General features: G+C 53.2%; 1 protein-coding gene across 1 annotated transcript in view; it reads right to left on the bottom strand.

The window, feature by feature from the left end:
- Positions 1–3,082: 3,082 nt before the first annotated feature.
- Positions 3,083–21,948, bottom strand: part of LOC133359020 (uncharacterized) — a 45,011-nt gene continuing 26,145 nt past the window's right edge. The window contains 6 exon segments of the mRNA XM_061577392.1: positions 3,083–4,617; positions 4,619–5,237; positions 6,273–6,368; positions 7,481–7,961; positions 14,848–14,992; positions 20,361–21,090. Of these exon segments, the coding sequence (XP_061433376.1) occupies positions 4,464–4,617; positions 4,619–5,237; positions 6,273–6,368; positions 7,481–7,961; positions 14,848–14,992; positions 20,361–21,090 (2,225 nt within the window). The 3' untranslated portion in view covers positions 3,083–4,463.

Here is a 21,948-nt window from a genome sequence, read left to right as displayed (position 1 = left end):
ACAAGCCGGCGTGAGTAGGTTAAACGTTGAGTTTTATCAGGGCACCACGGGGTGACCAGCCCCTCCCCACTCAGCCCCTCCCCACCCAGCCCCAACCCTCCCACCCTCGACCCAGCCCCTCCCCACCCAGCCCCTCCCCACCCTCCCCTCCCAGCCCCTCCCCACCCTACCCTCCCAGCCCCTCCCCACCAGCCCCACCCAACCCCTCCCACCCCCCATCCAGCCCCTCCCACACAGCCCCTCCCAACCCCCACCCCCCACCCAGCCCCACCCTCCCCACCCAGCCCCTCCCCACCCAGCCCCTCCCTGCAAGACGGACGGACGGACAGAATAATCCCCTGTGGGCTGGTGTCACCAGAGGTTCCTACCAGTAAAACAAACCTCTCCAGCAGCGTCCCAATGTGGTCATCCAGAACAGATCGTACCACGTGTAACGGGACCGCCGATGCTCCGATCCACACCGATACGAAGGAGTCAACTGCTGCTGCTGCTGCTCCGAACGCGGTTGCCTGGTCTGACCACCAGAATGTGAAATTGTCGTGGTTGCTCTGCCATCTCCATAATACAGAATGCAAAAAAACATCAATCTGATAATGTATGCATTGTCCTTGAAACTGATTGGTCCACACCAGAGACAGCTTTCCTTAGAGCCTAGTCTCATGCAGTGTTCGACCAGATGGCGTCATCTCCTATCCTGGCCTCTTGACTTCTCGAATGGTGTTAACCAAATGGAACTTGAAACTTAGGGGTCCGTCCATAAATGACGTCACGCGATTTTGGACAATTTTTTTTGACCGCCCCCCACCCCTTCGTCACACGGCGTCACAAAAAGTCAGACCCCCCCCTAAAATTTGATGTCACAAAGCTCCCCCCCCCCCAAAAAAAACATGCTTCAAATCGATTTAAAGCTTTCGTGACTGCAGGGATTCATATTCTTGGTTCTTTCGGTTAAGTCACGTAGAAGGGAAATAATTAAATAATACAAATAAATCTATAAAATTCTCACGACGTTTCGATTGCAACACAAGCAATCATCATCAGGTGTGGAAACCACAGCTGTCGTGAGAATTTAATTGTTTTATTTTTTTATTATTTCCCTTCTACGTGACTTTACCGAAAGAATCAAGAATATGCTTCAAATCGCTTTAAAACTATTGTCATTGTAGTGCGTATTTAATGTGGCGCTGTACTCTGATGTTGTAGGAGAAAACATTTATTAAGAAGTCTATTTAATTAAGTAGAACGTGTTGTCTATATTTATTTAAAGTTGCGCATTTTGATGTGACGTCACATTTCTCAAACCCCCCCCCCCCTAGGTGCGTGACGTCATTTATGGACGGCCCCAGAGTTGGTGACGCGACTTTGAAGCGTGGATTTTAAGAAATATTTTTTCTCGGTATAATGTATGGCTCTTCAATATTTTCGCCAACACAACCAACATCATCACCACCACCACCACCGCCGTCGTCATGTTTATTTAGTATTGCCATTTACATCTGAACAGGAGACTTCACAATGCAGGTGAATGGGTGACCACACACACACACATATATGCACATCGCTGGGTAACAGCATGCAATCCATCAATACAGCTGTCAGTCTGAAGTCGAACCAAAACAAAACACAAGTCGACCTTCTAACAAAAGAAGCAAAACCATTGCTATTTTTACGATTTCTTTCGGTAAAGTCACGTAGAAGGGAAACAATAAAATAATAAAAATATAAAACAATACAAATTTTCACGACGTTTCGATTGCAACACAAGCAATCATCACCAGGTGTGAAAACCACGGCAAGAACATTTGAAGAAAAAAAAGCGGCGTTTTTTCTTAGTTTAGTTTAAGAAAAAAAACGCCACTTTTTTCCGTGGTTTTCACACCTGATGATGATTGCTTGTGTAAAAAAAAGTGGTGTTTTAAAAATTAAACTAACAAAAAACCGGCACTTTTTTTTCAAATTTTCTTGCTGTGGGTTTCACACCTGATGATTGCTTGTGTTGCAAACGAAACGTCGTGAACATTTTTCTTGTTTTATATTTTTATTTTATTGTTACCAATAATGTGAATCCCTGCAGTCACGAAAGCTTTAAATCAAAATGAAGATCAAGTTGAGTCGACATCGGTCGTTCATGAGTTGCACCCATGTAATTCACTTCGTGTTGTACAAGCAATAGTAAACAATTTTTACTGGTAGGAACCTCCTGGTTACACCAGCCCACAGGGGATTATTGTGTCCGTCCGTCCGTCGTGCATCCAAAAATGGGAGGGGTCGGGCTGGGTGGAGAGGGGAGGGTGGGGAGGGGCTGGGTAGGGAGGGGCTGGGTGGGGAGGGGAGGGTGGGGCTGGGTGGGGGGTGGGAGGGGTGGGGCTGGGTGGGGAGGGGCTGGTCACCCCGTGGTGCCCTTAAACGTTTAACCTACTCACGCCGGCTTGTGCCCGCCCTCACAGTCGGCCATATTTGCGGAATACACCACGCCGCCGTTGACCCTGGCCATTGACCGAGCAACCCAACGTTCCTACCAGCTCCCTCCGCAGCAATGTGTTATTTTGCAAAAAAGACACGTAACTTAAAAACACTGGAGGCTAAGCAGAATGTTTAACCATACCGACGACATAGCCACGTAGCCCGACCATTCTTCTGAAAACAAACGCTTCTCGTTTAGAAAGTTTTACTTCCAACATTTACATTTTAAAAAAATACGAGGATGCGAGCTGTTAAAGAGCCAGATTCATATCTTGAACGAAATGGCCTTGGCAATTTTCCCCGATTTTAGTTACGAATACATCGGTATGATTTTTTTGTTGTTGTTGCACACATAAAACGCAGCAACTGCCAAACACGTGATTCGTTATGTTACCATAACAGAGTCCATCAGCAAGGTTTGAACTCAAACGAATGCCACTGACTGCACTATCACAGATGCCCTTGAATCTGTTCAATTTCAGTGACACTCATAAGCAAGCATTGCCTTCATAAACTAATACCACTGGGTACCTTCATGCTATAATCAACGATGAACCCATTTATGATAATTGTTTTTTTACCATTCTATCTGGCAACAAAACTGACACCTTTTTTACAAGGAGTCATGTTTGCTTAGACCACAATACCTGCAGTCATAATGCAAACAAAAAACATAACTCCGATAATGTATGTACTGTCCTTGAAGTTTATTGGTCCACACCCGAGACAGCTTTCCTCAGAGCCTAGCCTCACATGGTGTTGGACCAGATGACGCCAAAAGGTGCAAACACGACTCCTTGTAAAAAAGGTGTCAGTTTCGTTGGCAGATAAAAGGGTAAAAAAACAATTATCATATTTTTTACTGGCAAATGAGGTTCCAATAGCGTAAATGCTGACCCATTTATGCTTGTTATAAATTAGCGGCCACCTGTCCATGGCCTAGACTACCCACCTTGTAACCGCTCAGCAAAAAACACAATGTACAACCGAGACGATTCAACGATTCCGTTGAGCAATCGGCTTAAAATTGCGACCGATTACGCGGGATGCTTTAAAAATAGTAGTCTTCACATCCTGACTCCCAACAGGGACCTAAGGTCTCCCCCCACCCCCCCACTCAGTTAAATAAATACACCACCTCTGGGAAGAGTAGAAAATGACCCACGTTCACACTCGCCTCCGATCAGATCGCTTTGCGAGATGGTAAACTGCCTTGCCGATCTCGTCAACGGAGCATAAACCATCACGGGAACTCCAGTCATACCCATAGCTACATCAATGCATGACTGACTGTATGTGCCGGTGGAGAAATGCTATCTGCCTCGCCTGGCAAATAGGTCACGAGTTCGTTGAGCTATCATTTGTGGCCAAGTCGATTCTGAAAAATAGCTCAGTGGGCCTTAACTGATAAGATACAAAATAGTTTCGTTTAGCACGCACACGTACAGGATGCATACATCGACACGGTTCCATTTGTACGGAGCAGCAGTCTCAAGACCTCAAGGTTGCGAGTTGAGATCCTGCGGCAAGGGTCGGCTCACCCTCATCGTCGTCACCAACGTCGTCATCATCTTCGTCGTCATCACCGTGATCGTCCCTTCGGGGGTCAGTAAAACGAGCACCGGCTCGTGGGACTGCAACACTCGCGAATGGAACAAAGTCCATAGCGATTTTTGTATGAATCACATTCAATTTGCGAACGTGTTCTTACTTCCGCCCCGGGCACGGAGCTTGGCCCTCGAGCAAGATACAGACTTCTTGCGAGGCCAACGTAGCACGGTTTGGTTCCAGCTCGCAGTTGGGAAAACCACCCCGTGTTGCCAGTCACCCGGCGCTGGCTCGGCTCAGATGTGTCAGTGGAAAAAGGGGGCGGCGGAGGGAGGGGGTGAGGGGAGGGAATTAGTCTCAGCGTCACGCTGCACTGCCGGCAAACCCGACTAATTCAGGAGCGACTCCCAATGATCACCGCGCGTAAAGAGACCCATCGGGAGACGGACCCGTCACCGCTCGTCGTGAACCGGCCTCGCGTTGGCGAGCAGGCACATCTTGCGGTGCCTGTTGCAGTGGCTCGATATGCCGAAGCTCTTGCCGCAGCCCTGGCACACGTAGGGCTTCTCCCCCGTGTGCGTGCGCATGTGGTACTTGAAGGCCCGAGCACTGCGCGAACACGCGCCCGCACACGCCGCAGCGGTACGGCTTCTCTCCCGTGTGCACCCGCTGGTGCGTCTTGAGCCCGGAGCTCTGCGAGAAGGCGCGGCCGCAGGCTCCGCAGCGGTACGGCTTCTCGCCCGTGTGGATGCGCATGTGCGCTTTGAGCGCGTCCGAGCGCACAAACTCGCGCCCGCACTGCCGGCACTCGTACTGCTGCCGCCTCGGCGCCAGCGCGTCGGGGCGGTTGGTGCGCGGCCGCCCTTTGCTGCTGATCGACGCCACGGCGGCGGCGGCGGCCGCCTCCTCCACCTGCTGCTGCTGCTGCTGCTGTTGGTGGTGTTGGAGGTGGTGGGGATCGGCGGCAGCGGTGGCGGCAACTGCGGCCGCGATCATCTCGTCCACGCTGTGCTGCTGCTGCTGACTCTGCTGCGGCTGTTGATGCGGTTGCAGCTGCTGCTGCTGCAGCTGCTGCAGCTGCTGCAGCTGCAGGGCGGCCCCGTAGGCGGCGCTGCGCTCCTTGGCGGCGGCGGCGGCGGCGGAGGAGGCGGCGTAGTACTGCCGCGCGCACTCCAGGGTACTGCCGTCCGGGAGCACGAAGCCAGACAGGGTCTCCAGGCTCTTCCCTGGTCAGCGAGGAGGAGCGGAGGGGGGCGGAGGTCACCTCGGGTTAGAGGTCACCGTGTGTAACGATTCACCTCTCCATGATTCGATGGTCGCGATTTAATTTTAGACGATCATTTTGCTTTGTTCATGTCTGGTTTGTGCAGCTCTTTGTCTTGTTTGTGCTCAGTTCTGCTCGCTCCGTGATACACAATTTACCTGGGCTGGGTGTTCACCAGGGTGGGTTTCTCAGCTAGAATGGGCTCTCACCCAGGCTGGGCTGTCACCCAGCCTGGGTTCTCACCTGAGCTCTTACCTGGGTTAGGTTCCCACTTGGGCTGGGTTTTCACCTGGGCTGGGCTTTGACCTGGGCTGGGTTTTCACCTGGGCTAGGCTCTCACCTGGGCTGGGCTCTCACCTGGGCTGGGTTCTCACCTGGGCTGGGCTCTGACCTGGGCTGGGCTCTCACCTGGGCTGGGTTCTCACCTGGGCTGGGCTCTGACTTGGGCTGGGCTCTTACCTGGGCTGTGTTTTCACCTGGGCAGGTTTTTCAACGAGGCTGGGCTCTCATCTGGGCTGGGCTCTCATCGGCGTTGGGTTCAGTATGTATGTTAAACCTTTTTCACACCATACGTAGCCAACTCTGTTAATCAGAGGTTATCACCAGGACCGAGTTCTCACCTGGGATCTCACCTGGGCTGGGCTCTCACCTGCGATCTCACCTGAGCAGGGCTCTCACCTGGGCTGGGCTCTCACCTGAGGTGGGCTCTCACTTGGGCTCTCACCTGGGCTGGGTTCTCACCTAGGCTCTTACCTGAGCTGGGCTCTCACCTAGCCTAGCACCTGAGGTGGGCTCTCACCTGGGCTCTCACCTGGGCTGGGTTCTCACCTAGGCTAGCACCTGGACTGAGTTCTCACCTGCGATCTCACCTAGGCTGGGCTCTCACCTGGCCTCTCACCTGGCCTCTCACCTGGCCTCTCACCTGGCCTCTCACCTGGCCTCTCACCTAGGCTGGGCTCTCACCTGGGCTGGGCTCTCACCTGGGCTGGGCTCTCACCTGGGCTGCTGTCGCTGTGCTGCCGCCACTCGCACTCCTCCTCCTCCTCGGGGACTGGACTCTCGGCGTCGTCGTTGGAGAAGTCGCCGGCGTTGCCTGGACGATGAGAAGCGAGGGAGGGATTGAGCATCGCCCCGCTACGGGGCAGACTGGCTACCATCAAAGGTTTGTACACGAAGCCATACAAATATACAAACACAGACATAATTTCAACCGTGATGATGGTTACAAACTGAGTAATCATTGGAAAGATGTGATTAACCATGCAAAAAACATTTAACTACACTTATTTGGCCAATCTTATTTGACAGACAACTATTACAGGTTTACCATGTTCAGTTGTTTTCTCCTTGTCACAGGTTGAGTCACAAACCGTACCTCTCCATAACAAAGGATCACCCTCTTAAGCCTCACCTTACCATATGAATAAAAAGTGTGCTGTACTTGGCCCTTCCCCCCTCTCCAACCATTATTTAAACGGAGTGGTAGCTCCTGCAATCTCTCATTTACTTGATACAGCTGTCGTGGCTGTGACGGTTCCACCTGAAGACGGAAGCTTGTGTTGCCTCCGAAACGTCGTGATTTTTTTTTATATTTTATTTTACTTTTATTAATTTTAATGTTTTACCTACGTGACTTTACCGAAAAAACCTAAGAATATGAATCCTTGCAGTCACGAAAGCTTCAAATCTAGAATCAGACTATAACCGTCTGTGAAACACGGCACCTTCCTTCGTGATGATATCGCACCACTGGAATGGCGTGAGCGGCAAACGTCCTACATTACCATTCGTATTAAACACGGGGACATGAGAAACACAAAACCGTGATAATCGCGCGCCGTGTGCAGTTTGAACTTGATTGTGGATATGTGCGAGTGGTCCGATGCTCGGTCACGGCTAGCATCAGCGGCGAGTGATAAAGACTATTAGGTTTTTTCGGTAAAGTCACGTAAGAGTATGAATCCTTGCAGTCACGAAAGCTTCAAATCTAGAAATGATAAAGACTACTCAACGTACGAACATTCGACTTACTAACTTTCAAAGATACAAACAAACTGTTCTGAACCCCCGTGCCCCTACTGGACATCTGTAAAAAAAAAAAAAAATTACTTTTTCGCTCATCGGATTCCTTCAGCATAAGCAAATATTTCCGATGAAGATCCGACGGGCCACCGTTGATTCCCTCACGCGCCGCTCGAACCTCACCGTGGTGCGAATCGTCATCGTCCCTCTCCGTCTGGTAGTCCTCGTCCTTCGCGAGGAACCTTCCGACAAAGGCGCCGCCGCCGCTCACCGCCTCCAGCTTCTGCACGGAGAGCGCCAGCTCGCGGCTCAGGCCCGTGAGCAGCGCAAGCAGCACCTCCACGAGCCCCGCCAGCGTCACGTCGCGAAGCGCGCCGGACAGCGGTGTCCCGGCGCCGTCGTGGGGCTCGGCGCCCTGCAGGGCCTTCACCACCTGCCGCAGCACGGCGTAGAAGCCGAAGGGCAGGCGGTCGCGCGCCGTGGACAGGAGCTCGGCACGGAGGCACGCGTCCCCGACGCAGGCGCGCAAGACCCCGTAGTCCCGGATGCCCAGCTCCGAGTCCATGGCCCGGGCCACCTCCTCGTTCACGCCCTGCGCCTCAAGCCACGCCGGGAAGTCCTCCTGCTGTTGCAGCTCCATCGTGGGTTGACTCTCCATCTCGCACTGTGGGATTCGTGAGAGTGGAAAGAAGGGTGAAGGTGTGGGGGTTTTTTTAAATCAATGATCATGCTCATAATAAACGTTGTTGGGTTAGATCGCGTTATTTATAAGGCAGTAGGATCATAATGGTTAGCAGCCATGAAACACCCTAAGAGTGTCTCTACTGAACCCAGGGGAGAGTCTCAAGTGATAAAAACACATTTCCACCCATCTACACGTGTACGGCAGACCAGGGTTTCCAAAGGTGTTGTAAGAAACGCTTTGGACTTTCCCACAAAATTGTCCCTTCGTTTATACCGGTAGGAACCTCCTGGTTACACCAGCCCACAGGGGATTATTGTGTCCGTCCGTCGTGCATCCAAAAATGGGAGGGGTGGGGCTGGGTGGAGAGGGGAGGGTGGGGAGGGGCTGGGTGGGGAGGGGAGGATGGGGAGGGGCTGGGTGGGGAGGGCTGGTGCTGGGTGGGGAGGGGCTGGTCACCCCGTGGTGCCCTTATAAAACTCAACGTTTAACCTACTCACGCCGGCTTGTGCCCGCCCTCACAGTCGGGCACATTTGCGGAATACACCACGCCGCCGTTGACCCTGGCCATTGACCGAGCAACCCAAGCGTTCCTACCAGCTCCCTCCGCAGGAATGTGTTTGCTGTCTGAAGAATGATGTGCTCAATCAACCACCGACCACAATTTGCGCTGACGATGACCCGCTGCCCAGCAACCGTGCATTTATTAATGAATTATTGTAAGGTGTCCTTACATCACCTTTCCACTCACATGGGGGAGCCATATATCCCATGTGAAGTGCAATCTCCAACTCCTGTGCGCTCCATCTCTCTGGCCTATTTATGTGCTGTGAAAAAGGCCCATTTGCCGAAATGTCACCTATAGAATTCTTCTATCTCGAGCCCGCAGTGTTATTGACGACGCTGAGATGTATTTTTGTGTGCGTGTGCACGACCAACGACGCAGCAGTAGCAGCAGCATTGCCAGATAATGTGTTTTCATAGACTCACGTAGAATTAGATGGCACTTACATAGACACCCAGGGCTCTGACATAGACAGCCAGGCTTCTCACAGACACCCAGGTATCTCACACAGACACCCAGGTCTCTTGCATAGACACCCAACGCTTTGACACAGACAGTCAGCCTGGTCTCTCGAGCACTCATTGGGCATTTTTCGATTTAAAGCTTTCGTGACTGCAGGTATTCATCTTCTTGGTTCTTTCGGTAAAGTCACGTAGAAGGGAAATAATCAAAGGTGAAGAACAGGGCTGTCGGAAAGACAGCGTCTGACCGACAGACCTGTTCTTCACCTTAGGACGGCTGCTTCCGTTGTGGCAAAAACGTCGTGAGAATTGTATTTTATTGTTTTTATTATTATTTCCCTTCTACGTGACTTTACCGAAAGAATCAAGAAGATCATTGGGCATTCACAAGGACACATGCACAGACTCCGCACACAACGCACACGCCCCACTGTTTATGATCCACTTGTCAAGGCGCAGCTATGTAAACACACAAGGCAACAGTAATCGCTGCATATATATGTATGTGTATTATATATAATCAGTAAATGTTGTACACTGTGTGTGTGTAGAGTGTATCCATGTGGAGCGGTGGCACGGTGGTTGACGCTGCACTGAATTCCCGCTCACGGACCCCAATCAATTGACGGAGGTCGACTCAGCCATAAATGTGTTGACCCGCTGCTGTTTTGTAAACATTAGCAAGAGGTGCTTTGAGCGGGGGAGCGGTGGCGCAGCGGTTAGCGCCACGCTTCGCTACGAACCCGGCGATAGCGATGATCTGAACCGGTCTTGGGACATCTCCCTAGGTCGACTCAGCCTCAAATGAGTACCATTGTTCGATGCGTAAATATCGCCACTGGGGGGGAGACAAAGGCGGCCGGTGTGTGTGTGCGTGCCACCCTCACGAGCTGCTGCTACTCTGCTAAGAGTCACCCGACCAGCCAAGAAGTCAGCGAATGGCTGCACGGGGAGAGCTTCGCCCGCCTCGCCCGTGACCCTCACGACCCTCACCTCTCTCACCACCCTCACCTCACCACCCTCACCTCACCACCCTCTCCTCACCACCCTCACCACCCTCACCACCTCACCACCCTCACCTCACCACCCTCACCTCCCTCACCACCCCCACCTCACCACCCTCACCACCTCACCACCCTCACCTCACCACCCTCACCACCCTCACCACCCTCACCTCACCACCCTCACCTCACCACCCTCACCACCCTCACCTCACCACCCTCACCACACCACCATCACCACCCTCATCTCACCACCCTCACCTCACCACCCTCACCACCCTCACCTCACCACCCTCACCACCCTCACCTCACCACTCTCACCACCCTCACCTCACCACCCTCACCTCACCACCCTCACCACCCTCACCTCACCACCCTCACCACACCACCCTCACCATCCTCACCTCACCACCCTCACCTCACCACTCTCACCACCCTCACCTCACCACCCTCACCTCTCCACCCTCACCTCACCTCACCACCCTCACCATCCTCACCTCACCACCCTCACCACCCTCACCACCCTGACCTCGCCACCCTTACCTCACCACCCTCACCACCCCCTCACCTCCCTCACCTCCCTCACCACCCTCACCTCACCACCCTCACGATCACCACCCTCACCTCACCACCCTAACCTCACCACGCTCACCACCCTCACCTCACCACCCTAACCTCACCACGCTCACCACCCTCACCTCACCACCCTCACCTCACCACCCTCACCTCACCACCCTCACCACCCTAACCTCACCACGCTCCCTACCCTCACCTCACCACCCTCACCTCACCACCCCCTCACCTCCCTCACCTCAACACCCTCACCACCCTCACCTCACCACCCTCACCACCTCACCACCCTCACCACCCTCACCACCCTCACCACCCCCTCACCACCCTCACCACCCTCACCATCCTCACCTCAACACCCTCACCACCTCACCACCCTCACCTCAACACCCTCACCACCCTCACCTCACCACCCTCACCACCTCACCACCCTCACCTCAACACCCTCACCACCCTCACCTCAACACCCTCACCACCCTCACCTCACCACCTCACCACCCTCACCTCAACACCCTCACCACCCTCACCTCACCACCTCACCACCCTCACCTCAACACCCTCACCACCCTCACCTCACCACCCTCACCTCAACACCCTCACCACCCTCACCTCACCACCCTCACCACCTCACCACCCCCTCACCACCCTCACCACCCTCACCATCCTCACCTCAACACCCTCACCACCTCACCACCCTGACCTCAACACCCTCACCTCACCACCCTCACCACCTCACCACCCTCACCTCAACACCCTCACCACCCTCACCTCACCACCTCACCACCCTCACCACCCCCTCACCACCCTCACCATCCTCACCTCACCACCCTCACCATCACCACCTCACCACCCCCTCACCTCACCACCCTCACCACCCCCCTCACCACCCTCACCTCACCTCACCACCCTCACCTCCCCACCCCCTCACCACCCTCACCTCAACACCCTCACCACCCCCTCACCACCCTCACCTCAACACCCTCACCACCCTACCACCCTCACCACCTCACCACCCCCTCACCACCCTCACCACCCCCTCCCCACCCTCACCATCATCACAACCCTCACATCACCACCTCACCACCCCCTCACCTCACCACCCTCACCTCACCTCCTCACCACCCTCACCTCACCACCCTCACCACCTCACCACCTCACCACCCTCACCTCACCACGCTCACCACCCTCACCTCACCACCCTCACCACCCTCACCACCCTCACCTCACCACCCTCACCACCCTCACCTCACCACCCTCACCTCACCACCCTCACTACCCCCTCACCACCCTCACCTCACCACTCTCACCATCACCACCCCAACCTCACCACCCTCACCTCACCACGCTCACCACCCTCACCTCACCACCCTCACCTCACCACCATCACCACCCTCACCTCACCACCCTCACCTCACCACCCTCACCACCCTCACCACCCTCACCTCACCACCCTCACCACCATCACCGCCTCTCCACCCTAACCACCCTCACCACCCTCACCTCACCACCCTCACCACCCTCACCACTCTCACCTCACCACCCTCACCACCCTCACCTCACCACCCTCACCACCCTCACCTCACCACCCTCACCACCCTCACCTCACCACCCTCACCTCACCACCCTCACTTCACCCCCCTCACCACCCTCACCTCACCACTCTCACCATCACCACCCTCACCACCCCAACCTCACCACCCTCACCTCACCACCCTCACCACCCTCACCTCACCACCATCACCACCCTCACCACCCTCACCTCACCACCCTCACCTCACCACCCTCACCACCCTCACCTCACCACCCTCACCACCCTCACCACCTCCCCACCCTAACCACCCTCACCTCACCACCCTCACCACCTCCCCACCCTAACCACCTTCACCACCCTCCCCTCTCCACCCTCTCCACCCTCACCACCCTCACCACCCTCACCTCACCACCCTCACCATCCTCACCTCACCACCATCACCACCCTCACCTCACCACCCTCACTCTCACCACCCTCACCTCACCACCCTCACCTCACCAAGCTCACCACCCTCACCTCACCACCCTCACTCTCACCACCCTCACCTCCCCCTCACCACCCCCTCACCACCCTCACCTCACCACCCTCACCTCACCACCCCCTCACCACCCTCACCTCACCACCCTCACCACCCTCACCACCATCACCACCCTCACTCTCACCACCCTCACCACCACCCTCACCATCACCACCCTCACCTCACCACCATCACCACCCTCACCTCCCCACCCTCACCTCACTGCCACCCTCACCACCCTCACCACCATCACCACCCTCACCTCACCACCATACCACCCTCACCTCACCACCATCACCACCCTCACCTCACCACCCTCACCACCTCACCACCCTCACCTCACCACCATACCACCCTCACCTCACCACCATCACCACCCTCACCTCACCACCCTCACCACCCTCACCTCCCCACCCTCACCTCCCCACCACCCTCACCACCCTCACCACCATCACCACCCTCACCTCACCACCATACCACCCTCACCTCACCACCATCACCACCCTCACCTCACCACCCTCACCACCTCACCACCCTCACCTCACCACCATCACCACCCTCACCACCCTCACCTCACCACCATCACCACCCTCACCTCACCACCCTCACCACCCTCACCTCACCACCCTCACCACCCTCACCACTTCACCACCCTCACCACCCTCACCACCATCACCACCATCACCACCCTCACCTCACCACCCTCACCTCACCACCCTCACCACCATCACCACCCTCACCACCCTCACTCTCACCTCACCACCCTCACCTCACCACCCTCACCACCCTCACCTCACCACCCTTACCACCCTCACCACCCTGACCACCCTCACTCTCACCTCACCACCCTCACCTCACCACCCTCACCACTTCACCACCCTCACCACCCTCACTCTCACCACCCTCACCACCCTCACTCTCACCTCACCACCCTCACCTCACCACCCTTACCACCATCACCACCGTCACCACCCTCACTCTCACCTCACCACCCTCACCTCACCACCCTCACCACCCTCACCTCACCACCCTCACCACCATCACCACCCTCACTCTCACCTCACCACCCTCACCTCACCACCCTCACCACCCTCACGACCCTCACCTCACCACCCTTACCACCCTCACCACCCTCACTCTCACCTCACCACCCTCACCTCACCACCCTCACCACCCTCACCACTTCACCACCCTCACCACCCTCACCTCACCACCCTCACCACCATCACCACCCTCACTCTCACCTCACCACCCTCACCTCACCACCCTCACCTCACCACCCTTACCACCCTGACCACCCTCACTCTCACCTCACCACCCTCACCACCCTCACCACTTCACCACCCTCACCACCATCACCACCCTCACCACCCTCACTCTCACCTCACCACCCTCACCACCCTCACCTCACCACCCTTACCACCATCACCACCCTCACTCTCACCTCACCACCCTCACCTCACCACCCTCACCACCCTCACCTCACCACCCTCACCACCATCACCACCCTCACCTCCCTCACCTCACCACCCTCACCACCCTCACCTCACCACCCTTACCACCCTCACCACCCTGACCACCCTCACCACCCTCACCTCACCACCCTCACCACCCTCACCACTTCACCACCCTCACCTCACCACCCTCACCTCACCACCCTCACCACCCTCACTCTCACCTCACCACCCTCACCTCACCACCCTCACCACTTCACCACCCTCACCACCACCATCACCACCCTCACCACCCTCACACCACCCTCACCTCACCACCACCATCACCACCCTCACCACCCTCACCTCACCACCCTTACCACCCTCACCACCCTGACCACCCTCACTCTCACCTCACCACCCTCACCTCACCACCCTCACCACTTCACCACCCTCACCACCACCATCACCACCATCACCCTCACCACCCTCACACCACCCTCACCTCACCACCCTCACCACCACCATCGCCACCCTCACCACCCTCACCTCACCACCCTCACCTCACCACCCTCACCACCACCCTCACCACCCTCACCACCCTCACCACCCTCACCACCCTCACCACCCTCACCACCCTCACCACCCTCACCACCCTCACCACCCTCACCACCCTCACCACCCTCACCACCCTCACCACCATCACCACCCTCACCACCCTCACCACCATCACCACCACCCTCACCACCCTCACCACCATCACCACCCTCACCACCATCACCACCATCACCTCTGGGCGCCCCGCGCGTGCCGGGCCGGGTGACGTCAGCGCCGAAGTTGGCGTCGCGCGCCGCGACTGCAGATTCGCCGCGCCCGGCAGCAACAGCAACAAATAAATTATTAATATTAAATTAATTTTATTGTTCAATCTCGACCTTTAACCGCAGGATTTCATGTTATTTGGGTCTTTCGGTATAGTCACGTAGATAGGTTATAATTAATAAATAAAATTTACTTATCTACGCAGAGCAAATCCACAACATTAACAATCTGAGTACCACTATGAGACTTCCTTTACCAGTGGCAAAATATAGTAGGAGGGGTTTACCCTTTAAACTGGTACAAAACTGACACCTTGTATAAAGGTGTCAGTTTTGTACCAGTTTAAAGGGTAAAAACTTACTACTATAATCTGAGTACCTTTGCCCTGTACTGTACATGTGGATTTGCTCTCCCAACATACAACCCGTGCTGCTGTACCAGTAAGGGGCCGGCCATAAATGACGTCACGCGATTTTTGGACGATTTTTGACCCCCCCCCCTCATCGTCACGCGGCGTCACAAAAAGTCAGACCCCCCCCCCTCAAATATGACGTCACAAAGCTCTGCCCCCCCCCCCCCCCAATTTTTTTTTTAAAACATGCTTCAAATCGCTTTAAACTATTGTCATTGTAGTTGCGTATTTAATGTGGTGCTGCACTCTGATGTTGTAGGATAAAACATTTATTACAAAGTCTATTTAATTAAGTATAACGTGTTGTCTATATTTATTCAAAGTTGTGCATTTTGATGTGACGTCACATTTCTCAACCCCCCCCCCCTCCTCCTCGTCACACATCGTCACAAATGTCTGACCCCCCCCCTCCCCTAGGTGCGTGACGTCATTTATGGACGGCCCCCAACGAATTGTCCACGTTTTGTTAACATGAACAAACCCCTTTACTAAATTGTCTGTCGGGTTTAATGACACATTTATATAATGAATATTGTTGGCGAAAGCCGACGCGTTATACTAGAATGTTGTTTATTTTTAATTGAATACTGGAGGAAATCCGATAAGCTATTAAGCTCTTTTTTTGTAATGTCTCAGTAAGCAGGGGCACGGGGTCAAAACGAACATATTTTAAAATGTTGTTGAAACATGAAGTTTTTTTTTAAGGGTTAGGCCGTGTAAAATATAAATGCGTCATATTCTTGGTTCTTTCGGTAAAGTAACGTAGAAGGGAAATAATAAAATTATAAAAATATTAAACAATAAAATTCTCACGACGTTTCGACTGCAACACAAGCAATCATCATCAGGTGTGAAATCCACAGCAAGAACATTTTCACATCTTTGCTTGTGTTGTAGTCGAAACGCCGTGACAATTTTATTGTTTTATATTTGTATTATTTTAATATTTCCCTTCTACGTGACTTTACCGAAAGAACCAAGAATATCAGGTTTGTCACGTCAACAAAACGTGTCAATTCGTTACTGGTTCAGCGCTCTCTCACACATTTGTATTTACACGATCTAACCCCCCCCCCCTCCCCAAAAAAACCCTTTATGTTAATTAGTCGCCAAAAGTCTACGTGTTAAACTAAACAATGTTTTATTTTACCAGGTAAGGTCCACTGAGCTACTTTATAGCTCGTTTTTATTATTATACTGGTAGGAACCACCTGGTTCCACCAGCCCACAAGGGATTATTGTGTCCGTCCGTCCTGCATCCAAAAATGGGAGGGGTGGGGCTGGGTGGAGAGGGGAGGGTGGGGAGGGGCTGGGTGGGGAGGGGCTGGGTGGGGAGGGGAGGGTAGGGAGGGGCTGGGTGGGGAGGGGCTGGTCACCCCGTGGTGCCCTTATAAAACTCAACGTTTAACCTACTCACGCCGGCTTGTGCCCGCCCTCACAGTCGGCCATATTGCGGAATACACCACGCCTGCCGTTGACCCTGGCCATTGACCGAGCAACCCGACGTTCCTACCAGCTCCCTCCGCAGGAATGTGTTAATTCTGGAGGAATCCGATGAGCTATGAAGCTCTTTTCATCACAGATGTCCAGTAGGGGCGGATCAGAAAGTTACAATAACAAATACAAAAAAACACGAGAGGATTGCAAAGTACAGGAACAGGTAAAAACAAATCACACAAAACAAATATTTCAAGTGGTGACAATGACACTAAACACCGCTGAACGAACAAAGGTGGCTTGCGTGTTCATGTAAACGCTCCTGGTAATATTCGCACATGGCGAGAAATTGCCCCGGGGACATCCAACCCGTGTGAGATGTTAACTACCTCGCCTGGTATGCAGGAGGTCGCGGGTTGGATCCCAACGCTGACGCCTGCCGTATATTTGGAGTTTGCATGTTCTCCCCGTGTTCGCGTGGATGATTCTCCGGGCCTCCTGGTCTTTTTCCACTCCACATTTAGACATGCGAGTATTTGGCCGCTGCTAAACATTTACACACAACGATATGCCACCATTGGAACCTCATTTGCCAGTAAAAAATATAATTGTTTTTTTACCCTTTTATCTGGCAACAAAACTGACACCTTTTTTTTTACAAGGAGTCATGTTTGCATAGACCACAATACCTGCGGTCAGAATGCAAACAAAAACATAACTCTGATGGTGCATTGTCTTTGAGTTGTGCGCCTTTTGGCGTCATCTGGTCCAACACCATTTGAGACTAGGCTCTAAGGAAAGCTGTCTCGGGTGTGGACCAATCAACTTCAAGGACAGTGCATACATTATCAGAGTTGTGTGTTTTGTTTGCATTATGACTGCAAGTATTGTGGTCAATGTAAACATGACTCCCTGTAAAAAAAGGTGTCAGTTTTGTTGCCAGATAAAAGGGTAAAAAAACAATTATCAACGATAAGCCACTTCGTTGCGCTATCATTTGCGGCGAGGTCACTTGTAAAAACACTCAATGGGCCTTGCCTCGTCTAAAAAAAAAATAGTATCCATAATCCAGGGGTTTTTGGGTTAGATCGTATATATAAATGTGTCGTTAAACCCACCACCACCGACACAGCCAATTAGTAAGCTTTGTCACGTGAACAGAACATGCCAATTCGTTACTAGTACGGCACATGGGTGTGTTGGAGAGCAAAGCAACAACAATCTTGATTTGAAGCTTTCGTGACTGCAGGAATCCATACTCTTTGGTTCTTTCGGTAAAGTCACGTAGGTGAAAAAAATATAAGAAAAGAAATATATAAATAAATACATTTAATCACGTTTCGATTGCAACACAAGCAATCATCTTCTTGGTTCTTTCGGTAAATTCACATAGAAGGGAAATAATAAAACATAATAAAATACAATTCTCACGACGTTTCGGCCACAACGCAAGCAGCCGTCCTCAGGTGAAGAACAGGTCTGTCGTTCAGATGCTGTCTTTTATTTTTATTATTTTATTATTTCTCTTCTACGTGACTTTACCGAAAGAACCAAGAAGATGAATCCCTGCAGTCACGAAAGCTTCAAATCGACAAGCAATCATCATCACGTGGGTAGAAATAAAAGAACATAAATCACGACGTTTCGAGCAGACATTGTGCTGCTCGTAGCAGACATCGCAGCTATCGCGATTTTCACCTGAAGACGGACGCTTGTGTTGCATTAGAAACACCGTGATTTATTTTATTTCTACCTACGTGACTTTACCGAAAGAACCAAAGAGTATAAAGCCACAACATTTACAATCTGGCCATGGTACCCGTACTCAGATTGTAAATATTGTGGCTTTGCTTTCCAACGCACCGGTCGCGAAAGCCTACGTGTGTTAAATAGTAAAGCAGTTCATCAACTGGTGGACAACAGCAGCAGAAGCAGCAGGGTGCGGTGGCCACCAAACGAGAAGCGTTCAATTTCGATTTAAAGCTTTCGTGACTGCAGGGATTCATCTTCTTGGTTCTTTCAGTAAAGTCACGTAGAAGGGAAGTAATAAAATAATAAAAGAACCAAAAAGATGAATCCCTGCAGTCACGAAAGCTTTCAATCGAAATTTAACCGCCTCTACGGAGAGGGATTCCACATAACTTTGAGATCCTTCAACAAGCTCCGTGATAAGAAGGCTCAGCTAATCGAGTCTCTCACCTTTCTGAAGAGATGCCGCGACTATGCAAATTCTTTTGTCAAGGCGCCCCTTCCCCCCCCCCCTTCCAGCCCAGCTTATATATATGCTCCAAGCTCGTGTGCTGTCTCATTCAGACGCTGTCGCTTCGACAGACCTGGTTTTCACCTGAGGACGGCTGCTTGCGTTGTGGCCGAAACGTCGTGAGAATTATTGTATTATGTTTTATTTTTATTATTTTATTTTATTATTTTATTACTTCCCTTACAGAAAGAACCAAGAGGAGAAGCATTCAGCGACATTCAGACGGTGCCGAGGTCACGTCGATAATGGACGATGGGTCTTACGAGCTTTCACGAAACCGACTTACAGCAAAAGATACGGTTTTCAAAAAAAACTTTATTTACAGGAAGCCACGAACATTTTCTCGAGATCTAACAAGGAAGGGCGCGCGTTGCACACGGCCTGCGACGGAGATCTTCCGTGACGATTTCGATGAAGGATTAAAACAAAAAGCACCAATAAATTATAAACAGAAACACACCCGAGCGCAGCTCAGCAATTTGAACAACTGGATGAAAACTGGGAAGGAGTATCAAATGCCAAGTTCTTGAGTAAATATCAAGGACAGAGTTAATGGGAGATGGATGGCCATGGTTGCCAACGTCTTTGAAAAAGGACACCGCACGCACGGAGAGAGAACAAAGCTCTCTCACCTGTTGTATGAGCAATTCACAATCTGGTCTGCTGTTCATACACAGCCCACCCATTCTGGACATGCCGTGTGCCTAACTGGTGTGCTTTTGGATTTAAAGCTTTCGTGACTGCAGGGATTAATCTTCTTGGTTCTTTCGGGAAAGTCACGTAGAAGGGAAATAATAAAATAATAAAAATAAAACATCATAAAATAATTCTCACGACGTTTCGGCCACAACGTAAGCAGCCGTCTTTCCGACAGACCTGTTCTTCACCTGAGGACGGCTGCTTGCGTTGTGGCCGAAACGTCGTGAGAATTATTGTTTAATTTTTATTATTTTATTATTTCCCTTCTACGTCACTTTACCGAAAGAACCAAGAAGATGGTGTGCTTTTGTTGTGTCGACAACTCAACGTCTCCATCGCGTTTGCTGTGCAAACAAAAGCGCACCCCAACCCAATGTCTAGTCAGCTGTGTGTACAGCTTGCCGCTTGCCGTCATGCCTGCAAAGCCCCGTGCAGCCTGGCCACTTCGTAAATCGCAGTCAGCGGAGTTCACAGCAAACTCCCCCCGCTTCCTTGTCACGATCCTTGGGAAACAACGCGCTTGCAAACACAACGCAGCCTTTCCCCAACTTCGCCTTAGTCCATCCAGCTGCCCCCCCCACCGCGCCGCCCTTGATTCCTCACCGAGACCACGCCTAGACCTGACCACCCCCACCCAACGAGCCCGATGGCGCCCGCCGCCGCCCCTTTCTACACAAGCGCGTTCGAGCACATGCGTCTGTGCCTGTTGAAGTGGCTCGACATGCTGAAGCTCTTGCCGCAGGCCTGGCACGTGTAGGGCCTCTCGCCCGTGTGCGTGCGCATGTGGTACTTGAGGCTTGAGTACTGCGCGAAGGCCCGTGGGCACACGTCGCACGAGTACGGCTTCTCGCCCGTGTGGATGCGCTGGTGCGTCTTGAGGCTGGAGCACTGCGAGAAGGCGCGGCCGCAGGCGCCGCAGCGGTACGGCTTTTCGCCCGTGTGCGTGCGCCGGTGCGTCTTCAGGTTGCCGTAGTGCGAGAACGTGCGGCCGCACAAGTCGCACGGGTGCGGCTTCTCGCCCGTGTGGATGCGCATGTGACCCGTCAGCTGGTCCGACTTGGCAAAGCGCCGCCCGCACTGGCGGCACTCGTGCGGCCGCCCAGGGTCGGCGTCGGCGTCCGGAGACGGGGTGCCGTTCCTGCCGCCCGGCACCGCTGGGTACGCGTGCGAGTTGGGCAGCTGCGCCGCGGGGTAGACGGGCTCCGGCAGGTTCTCGGCGCACCGACGGGTAGCCAGCCCTTGGTGCTGCTGCTGCTGCTGTTGCTGCTGCTGCGACAGATGCCGCTCTTGCTGCTGCGCGTTGGTGCGTATCTTGGCCGCCAGCACGAGTCGCACCTTGTCGCTCTGAAGCGAGGTGACGTCCTCGATTGCGAACATGTGATCGCCGCCGACCGTGGCTTTACCTGCAGGACGAAGAGGGGGGCCACAGAGGAGGAGCGGAGGGACGAGGCGGTTGGTTGGTCGGTTGCGGAGGCTACAGCTAACTATTGTGGACGTCTCTCCGTTCACAGAGTTAACCGCGCGTGCAAACACACGCACGGAAGCATGCATGGACACATGGCGTGCGCGAACTCATCCACATGGTCACATGATGCAAAAGCAAAGAATTCCACGTATAGCCTTTAAGAGACTGTTGGGGAAAGTGCTGTTAGCGAGCACCCTATGAAGGGCGGCACAGCACACGAGGGGGTGGGTGGGTAACACCATGCCCAGCTGCCTTTGTCTCCCCAGTGCTGATAGTTTACACACTGCACCAGGTGCTCATTTAAGGCTGAATAGACCTAGGGGAGGCCTATGACCGGTCGAGATATTCATCACTGATGATCGCCGTAAGCGGGAATCGAAATCAGGTCGCCGAGTTCGTAGCACAGAGCGCTAACCACTACGCTACCACACGGACATGCAATGTATGATGAACTTCGTTCGTAACGTACATAGCTAACCATGCTAATTGGAGGTGTGATTAGCGTACGAACATGTGATGTGTACAAACGGACACATGACGTGCAAGCACACACATGCACTGGCACACGTGACGCGCAGGGCCAGCGCGACAGTCAACGGGTGACTCGGTGTGCGTCCAACCCCACTGCAACACGAGGTTGCGCTTCCCTGCTCCTCTCTCACGTCATCAGCAGCATCTTCATCGTCGTCGGCCGCGACCTATCGAATGCCGACTGATGGCCTTCCTAGCCGTCACACAGTCCCGTGACGCCCCATTCAAAGTAGCGGAACGCAGAGGTCGCAACCGGGTACCCGAT

Source organism: Lethenteron reissneri, chromosome 64, assembly GCF_015708825.2.
Source record: "Lethenteron reissneri isolate LAM-NWPU_2019-01 chromosome 64, ASM1570882v1, whole genome shotgun sequence".
Taxonomy (NCBI): Eukaryota; Metazoa; Chordata; class Hyperoartia; order Petromyzontiformes; family Petromyzontidae; genus Lethenteron; species Lethenteron reissneri.
This window is presented reverse-complemented; position numbering and strand designations above follow the sequence as displayed.